This window comes from Papaver somniferum, chromosome 5 (assembly GCF_003573695.1).
Source record: "Papaver somniferum cultivar HN1 chromosome 5, ASM357369v1, whole genome shotgun sequence".
In the NCBI taxonomy this organism is placed as follows: Eukaryota; Viridiplantae; Streptophyta; class Magnoliopsida; order Ranunculales; family Papaveraceae; genus Papaver; species Papaver somniferum.
The window spans coordinates 50,247,415-50,256,011 of NC_039362.1; the positions used below are offsets into that span (position 1 = coordinate 50,247,415).

Sequence of the window (8,597 nt, forward strand, 5' to 3'; positions counted from 1 at the left end):
TAGCATATGCGCGTAATTGATAGTCTTACAAATATGTTTATCTCATAATTGGATGTCCATGCTTGGGTTAATTTCTTTGATGGGTTATGCTTAGAATAGCCAAATATTATTTGTGAACCTAAATTTAGTTTCGTATAATTTTCTCGTTGATGCAATTTGATGGTGCATACTTGGATTTATTCTTTTGATGTGTTATGCTTATGGTATACCAGTGATATTTGCGACTCTATGCTTATAATAGGTGATGTCAATAGAATAAAAGATAAACATATCCATAATTATGTTTCATTCCAGTAATTGAATAGAAGTAGTGGTGGATACCATGAAACTCTGGTTACTGACTCTCACATTCTTGGTTACGTCTTTATCATTTTGTTTTCATAGTTCCATAAATTTCTGAAATATGGAATTTGATTAGTTAGTTCTTGGTATTAGTTAGTAGTAGTATTTTCACACTCCTCGTGGGAACGAACCGTATTTGGCATCGTCTACATCTTCAACACTGTGTGTATCCAGAAGTTACATATCCATATGGCATGTCTATCCAGAAGTTACACTTGCATATGGATGTGTACTCAAGCAGTTACACATCAATATGACATTTGTATCCAGAAATTACACATCCACGTGGCATGTGTATCCGAAAATTACACTCGCATATGGCATGTGAACTCAGCATTTATATATCAAAAAGAAAGATATAAATAATATATGTATTACTTTAATATTCATTTACAATAATTTTCCCTTTTATCAATTATAGTAATCCGTTTTTATTGAACATAATAAACTAGTTAAAACACATATGTAAAATTAAATCCTAGAAGCAAGTCACGACATATTATAATGGAAATGTTCCCTTCCCTTCTTGACTTCCTCGATTCCAAAATGCTTGCATCTGCAACAAAATGAACATCCATGGGTTTGGTTGGATGAACAAAAATAAAGAAACCAATTTATAGAACAATTGCAAGGAGAATGATAATCTTAGCATGTGTATTTAGGAACTTAGGAGTTATACATGCCTCTTTCTAGTGAAAACGGAAGTTACACATGCAGCTGTCAAGTGTAACCGGGAGTTACGCATTCATATATTATGTGTAGTTAGCATTTACGCATGCATATGACTTGTGTACCTGGCATGTAAACTATGTTAACTATATAATCGCTAACCACCTACTCCAACAGGACCACCGCTACCAAATGCATGTGTAATATGCTTGTATACATACAAAATGCATATGTAAATCAGCAGTTACACCTGCGTATGGCATGTGTAATCATTAATTACACATGCATCCGATTAGTGTAATCAGGAGTTACACATGCATCTGGATAGCATATTCAAAGAACAAACAAGATTCACTTCTAAGAAATATAAATATAATAATATTCAATAACATAAATAGAACATACAATGACGAAAAGAAATTCTTAATGTGTATGGCATAATGCTTTATCTCTATCTTTCCTCTACACAATTTATCTATAGATCTATATTGAGTGGTTTCCCAATATATATTATGTATCCCAATAGGTGAAAAAGGAGTTTTAGCATTTAGTACTAAAGAGTTACACCTACCACCACCGTCGTCACCCACCATCATTCAGCAATTACTCTTAATAAATCCAACAGTTATACATGCAATTTTGACTGTGTGTCCAGAAGTTACACTCGTAATTTAGCATGTGTACTGAGAAAATACACATGCCTATAGCTTGTGTCTTTATAACTAACCTGCAAAAATCAATAAGCAAGAAAACAACTACTAGGAAGCAACAAACTGATGCAATTCAATGTGGCAAGTTAAAAAGAAGAAAGCAACTCAACAAAATCAAAAAAGTGCAACAACTATTAGGTTTAAGAGCAACAACAAAATGATATAACATTCAATGCCCAGGTTGCAACTAGTTCAGGCATATATGCAAACTAGTAAAGTGAACTATGCATCATTTCGGCCTCACTCAAACTTTCGCACATTCAATTACCATGTTACGCATCTAATTATCATGTGTAAATCGCAGCTATACATCTAATTAGCATGTGTCACTGGAAGTTGCACATCTAACTAGCTTGCGCACTCTTAAAGTCTAAAGGCATCATACATCAAAAGCTGATAGTCCCAATCAACACTTACCCTCTATACAAGAGAACCATTTTACAAACTCCCAATTGAACTATCAAGGCATCATAATTAATACACGCAGTAACAAAAACAAACAAATACACACCAACACCAAATATCCAAAGCATACATACATACACATGTGATTGATAGTTCAACGAATTAGTATTACTAGTACTAACACTACTTACAACTTTCCAGATGATACTGTTGTCTTTGCAACTACCTTCCAGCAGATGGATTGTGCTAAATCCATGGCTGCAGTGAACATAGAAAGATGAGGTCAATTCATGAACTCTCACATCCTTGACAGGGTGACTATGATTAATTGAAGGAGTAGCCATATGACCTTAAAGCAATAAAGACTTTAAACAGATGTAAAAGGGAAAATAACTTAAGCGAAAAAATCATCCATACATATATCCTCACCTACATTCCCATATACGTTACTACAGATTTACAAACTCAACAAAGTAGATTCAGCAATCGGAAATTTCACCACCGCCACTACCTAATCTTGCACCTCTACTTATCCTCCACCAGTCACACCCTACCTTCAACTCCAATACCACCATCGGCTCGGCGGCTCAAAAACCTGCACCTACACCACCGCTGCCACTTATGAACCAGAGGAGATCCTTCATATTAAGAATTTTCACTAACACAAACATAAAAAATTCCAAGTTTCATACATTGGAAGAGTAACCAAAATATTAGCCGTATGACATCGGAAATGAAGTACCTAAGAATAAACAAATAACTCAGACATATCCAGAGAGAAACAATGAAGAATTTTATATCAAGACCAAAACATTGGAAGCATGGCATCTGGAATGAAGTACCTATAATCATCTTCATCGGTTGACTTACATTTCTCTGCTTTACTTTCTTTCATATATGTCAACACGGTAAGCTTGGTGATGAGGATAATCAGAGCTCTCTACTTTCTCAAGAAAATACAATAACCGAGCAACCGAAATCTTTTGTGATTCAAGAGTGTTTCTTGTTGGTTCATCTATAGACACTTTCATAACAATAAAATTAAAATATCAAATAAACCAAACAAATAAATAAAATAGTTCATCAAAAATTAGAACCCCAAAACAAAAAAAAAAAAATCATCAAATCTATAAAAGAACCTAGAAGATCAATAACTGAAATCATCTAATTCTGAGATATCTTCTAGGTTCTTTTATAGATTTGATGATCTTTCTATGATCAAGAACAATCCTATCAATACATGATATATCTTCGAATCAACTGAAAAATCCAAACTTAAGGACTTAGATCAAATCGTTTGGTTGATTGATTGAGTTGTTAAACCGATTAACTAATTTATAAATCAATTGAATGCCGAAGCTCTGAGATGTAATCGATGGAGAAGAAAGAAAACCCTAAGAAAATAAATGATTTATTTTGTTCTTTGGTTTGTAAATACGAAAACTCATCAGCAAAGATCGATAGAACTAAATCGTTTTCTTCCTTTCCGCAACTGTTTTCTTCGGTTTGATCTGAAAATCGTAAAATTCTTTAGATCAGAGAGTAGAGAGAGAAAAAGTGAAAATGATGATGAAATCTAGTAATTAGTTTCATTACATATAAATATTAAAGGATAGTCTTGGTATTATTAAAATTATAATAAATAATTTTTTTTATTAATAAACCCTGAAATCTAACCCATATAGTATGGGGTTTACAGTAGTTTTCGCCTACCGCATTCACCAAGAATTCGGCCCATTTGGTGGTGTTATAGATAACTTAGCAATCTGCCGCATTCCATGTCTCTTCCGTGAAGCAATTAGGTAAAATGCCGAAGTGTTTACTTGTAATGGCTGCAGATCACCTGCTCAAGCCAACTATTGAATGTATGGTACACTAGGTACAAGAAGAATGAGCTTTTCTCTAAAATTAGTGTGCCATGGAAGTGGGAGATATGTAGTTGTCTTTATTCATGTTTAGTCTACCGTTTTTTCTTTAAGTTTGTTGAGCGTTGGGCTATTATTCATTATCATCACACACCATTTCTTACAGCCTACAGATGCGTCGTGAATTAATCAATGCATGGTTTTGCTAAGAATGAGAGTGAGTGCATGTTTGCGCTGGTCTAATAGAGATCTACTCTCACGAATCACTGTAACTTCTGCTGTAGTATTCCAGTATCCTTGTTCCTCGTCACTTTTGTCAATTCCAGAATCGATTTATATTTAGAAGTGTAAGACAGATAATGGAATTTGAATACCAACTTGTATATTTCAAATGTTACAGGAATCCAATTTTGACATTCTCTTGTTCACTTATAAATTTTTAAAATTAGGTTAAAATGGAATAATTTAAAGCATTCGATCGAGAGAAGCTTCCGAACTTGCCAAAACTGGATGAACTCTAATAAACAATCTCCGTCTTTCCTAGAGTTAGGGGCAACAAATTATTCCCTGAACCAAGGTGCTTGAGCTGGTGTCCACTGAATTACTTCTCCTTCATTGAACCAGAGATCTGTAAACACAAAATATCATCCAGCTGAGCAAAACCTCTTGAAAATTTTATCGAGACAACAATAGATATGGTACTTCATCCCCCAACAACAGTACATGATTTTAAAGGACAAATACAAAGGGTTTCTCCACTTTTGAAGACCCAGAATGAAGGAGAACCCTTAGTTATAAAGTTCTTCTGTAAACAATCCACAAGGTGCTACTAACTAAATGTATTCTATAACATACCTACACTGGCAATTTATTTACTATTGAACAATATCTTTAACTAAAACCACTGAACCGAAAATGTTTCAACTCTTGTTGGCTCATGCTATTCTCATCTGTTGCTAAAAATGTGCAAGATATGGATTTCGGTTAACTACATGTGATGGGTTATTGGTTGGTGTCAGCATCTTTGTTCGGTAAGTATTTTGGTTAGGAAACAATTTGGTATTACAACAAAGAGATTAGGACACGTGACCAATGGAGGATATTAGATAGAATCTCCAAAGCAGAATGAAAAATTAAATCTGCTAAGCCTGAGCAGGTGAAAAACATTCCAGCTCCAGGCACAATTTGAAGGCTAAAAGATTGTTTAAAGCCTCTCACCAATTTCACGCTTGCCATTCTCAGGACTGTCACTTCCATGAACGACGTTCCTGTAAAAGAAGATCACAGTGAGAAGGGCATGATAAGCATGCTCACCCAAAAAAGATGGCTTACCACTACCACATTTTCAGAAAAAAATAGCAAAAACTGAGAACTCCTAATACTAACCTTCCTGTTTGAACAGCTAAATCCCCTCTAATGGTGCCTGGTTCGGCTTGGAGAGGATTTGTTGCCCCTATAAGCTTACGTGCTGATGGAACGATACCGACACCCTCCCATGCCTTCAAAAATCCAAATCACTCAAATCAGCTCCAATTCATTAAATGTCATACAAACCCCCGGAAAAAAGAAAACATACCATACAAACAACTGGGCCGGAAGTAATGTACTCGATGAGGCTAGGGAAGAACGGCTTCGAACTTAGATCTTTGTAATGCTCCTACAGAAGTCACAAGAAATTAGTAATTTGAGCTTATACAGAACTAAAAAAAAATCTCAAACCACTTTATAAAAGAGAAGAAATCCACTTTTCTTCTCCGCTAATCAGTACAGAATAAGCGGAAACCTTTACAGCCTTTCGACACCAATATGCATAACTGAAAACCCTAAAGTCACTTTACCATCAAGATATGGGGTTTCATTGTTTCATTTTAAGCATCCATTAAACACTGAATATCAAAATTGTCATCAAGTAAGCATGAAACCAAAATGCGTTTTCTTGTCAACAAAAATTTAGTAATTTCAAAAGGTAAACAATTATACATAGTCACTGAGACAATTTGTGAAACACTTAACCTGCAAAATGGGTTTCAAAGAATAACAAACCTCTGCTAATTCTTTAGGACATTGAAATAGCTTCAAACCAGTCAACTTAAACCCTTTCCTTTCAAACCTAGAAATTATTTCTCCAACCTGAAGCAAACCAAATCAAACAACCTAAACGTTTTCTCACATTTTTATAAAATAAATTCAAAAAATCCATTTTTTTCAGAAAATTCAATACCAGCCCACGTTGAACTCCATCTGGCTTAATCATAATATAAGTTTCATCAACTTGTTTCATGGAAGCAACCAAGTGAGGAAGGAAGATATGGGGTTTATTTTTCTTGGAATGTATTTTAACATGAGAAAATGAGAAAAGTGAAGAAGATGAACGAAATGCTGCAAGATGATTAGTGTTGCGTAAGGTAAGATTTTGAGCAGAGTAAGATAAAGATGAGGTTCCATTTCTATGTGATGATGAATGAATAGATGAGATAACACATGAATTTCCTCCGAAAACAGCCATGGCTTCCATTGATTTTCTTCTCTATCTTTCTAACTGTTGTCTTTCTCGCTGTTTATAGTGATCTCTATTCACCAAAATTTCCTCAACCAACCCGAGGTGTAACCATCCAAAATACCATTTTTTAATTATTTTTTTTTTGGAGCATGAAAAGTTTATTAATTAATGTTTAAGATTTGGAAGAGATTACACGGGTACGTTGTACCATAGGGTCAGCCATCAACAACCTAAAAATTCAATACCATCCCTCAACTCCAGAATAAAAGTAGTACCGGTGAAACGTACCCTCTCTCTGATTGGTTGATAAACGTAATCACGCGTTCTCATTGGCTCGGAGAAAAACCATTCGTATTCGTCGGATGAAATTTCGTGAGATATGGTGCGTTGATCTGACAATGTGTGGTGTAGATTGGGTGGGTAGTTGGGACACACACGACGGACGGCCCTCATTATTTAAAAATCGCTATATTAATTTCATGTTATTGTAAAAATTTAGAAGATAAAGAAAACTACTATATTAATTTCGGACATTTATGATTAAAATAAAAAAAATCAATTCAACATATTTATGGAATAAAATAATGAGACTTATATTTTTTGAATCTTTTATAATTTCATCATTTATTATAAAAAAATCCAGAAAATAGAAAAACTACTATATTAATTTCGTATATTTATGACTAAAATAATAAAAAAAATCAATTCAACATGGCACCTTTACAGTCGTCCAAGCAGCGTTGAGAGCACTGCTTCAGATAAGATAGCAAAGCATGAGAAGGCGTGTATTGATAATGGACATGCTTTTATCACCTTTGCTTTTGACACTTTTGGTTATTTGGCTCCAGAAACGGTTGGACTTCTCAAGAGAGTTCAGAAGGTCATGCACAATAATGTCATGACTCCCGATTCGAGAGAGTTTGTTTTTAAAATGATACGTTTTGCAATTCAGAAAGGACTTGCGGCGCAGCTTGTTGCTCGCTTGCCTGCTATGTAATTTTCAAATCAATTTAATAAATTAATATATTATGTGGGAAAAAAAATTATGATTGAACTATTAGTCATCATATATAATAAAATCACATGATATTAGAAAAATCATTCAACATACTTATCGAATAAAATAATAAGATTTATATTTTTTTGATTCTTTTATAAGGAAAAAAAATATAGAAATGACAAAGAAAATTATTATATTAATTTCCGACATTTATGATTAAAATAAAAATAAACCAATTCAACATATTTATGGAATAAAATAATACGATTTTTATTTTTTGAATCTTTTATAATTTCATTATTTATTATAAAAAATCCAGAAAATAAAAAAAAAACTACTATTTGATTTCGTACATTTATAACTGAAATCAAAAGAAAATTAATTCAACGTATTTTGGAATAAAAATAAATATACATTTTTTGGTAAAAGCTGAAATGGCCAAAATTGTTATATTAATATCATTTACCGAATAAATGAACAAAAGATTTTTTTTTTACTAATGACTTAATAATCAAGCATGTTTTATTTGTTAGTTTTAGTTTTTTTTTTTTTTTTTTTTTTGTCATTCTCTGCTTATGTAATGTAGCGCACTAGCCTAAAATATAGAAAGTCGAGATATTTGCAAATATTATATCCAAAATAAAATCATATTACTAATAGATTCGGTATCTCTATATAAAGCATTCAAACAAAAAATTAACCTATTTTTTGGACACCTCCCTCTTCAGCTTTGATTTCTAGGATTTTTTTAATTTATGTTTTCTTACGTTCCTCTGTTTTTTGTTTTGCAGGTAGCCACATAAATATTGTTGCAAAATTAAACGCCATTACTTTTTTTCAGGGCTTATTGATGCATAAAACGATTGTTGCTTCACCTATTTGCTAAAGGTTTGTCCAATTTTATTATTTACCTTGGTCATATGATTGTTTCTTATTTTCTCTTTTAATATGTTTTGTTGTTGGTTACTAATTAATTTTATGAATTTTTATAGTTAATTACGTAAATCGGCTTTCCTACGTGCATATGGTTCTATTTTGATCTATTTTTGTTGTATTCAATTAGCATTGATGATGGTTGTAGCAATGCGATTGCATGAGTGCTAATA

At 33.1% G+C, this 8,597-nt stretch overlaps 1 protein-coding gene across 1 annotated transcript; it reads right to left on the reverse strand.

Annotated features, from left to right (window-relative positions):
* Window positions 1-4,339: 4,339 nt before the first annotated feature.
* On the reverse strand, window positions 4,340-6,585 carry LOC113281551 (nucleoside diphosphate kinase 2, chloroplastic-like). Its single transcript, XM_026530338.1, has 6 exons — window positions 6,213-6,585; window positions 6,035-6,121; window positions 5,568-5,648; window positions 5,378-5,490; window positions 5,210-5,259; window positions 4,340-4,619 (listed from the first exon to the last, which is right to left on the reverse strand). The coding sequence occupies exons 1-6, from the start codon at window positions 6,504-6,506 to the stop codon at window positions 4,552-4,554; spliced, it is 693 nt and encodes a 230-aa protein (XP_026386123.1). The 5' UTR covers window positions 6,507-6,585; the 3' UTR covers window positions 4,340-4,551.
* Between the last annotated feature and the right edge of the window lie 2,012 nt (window positions 6,586-8,597).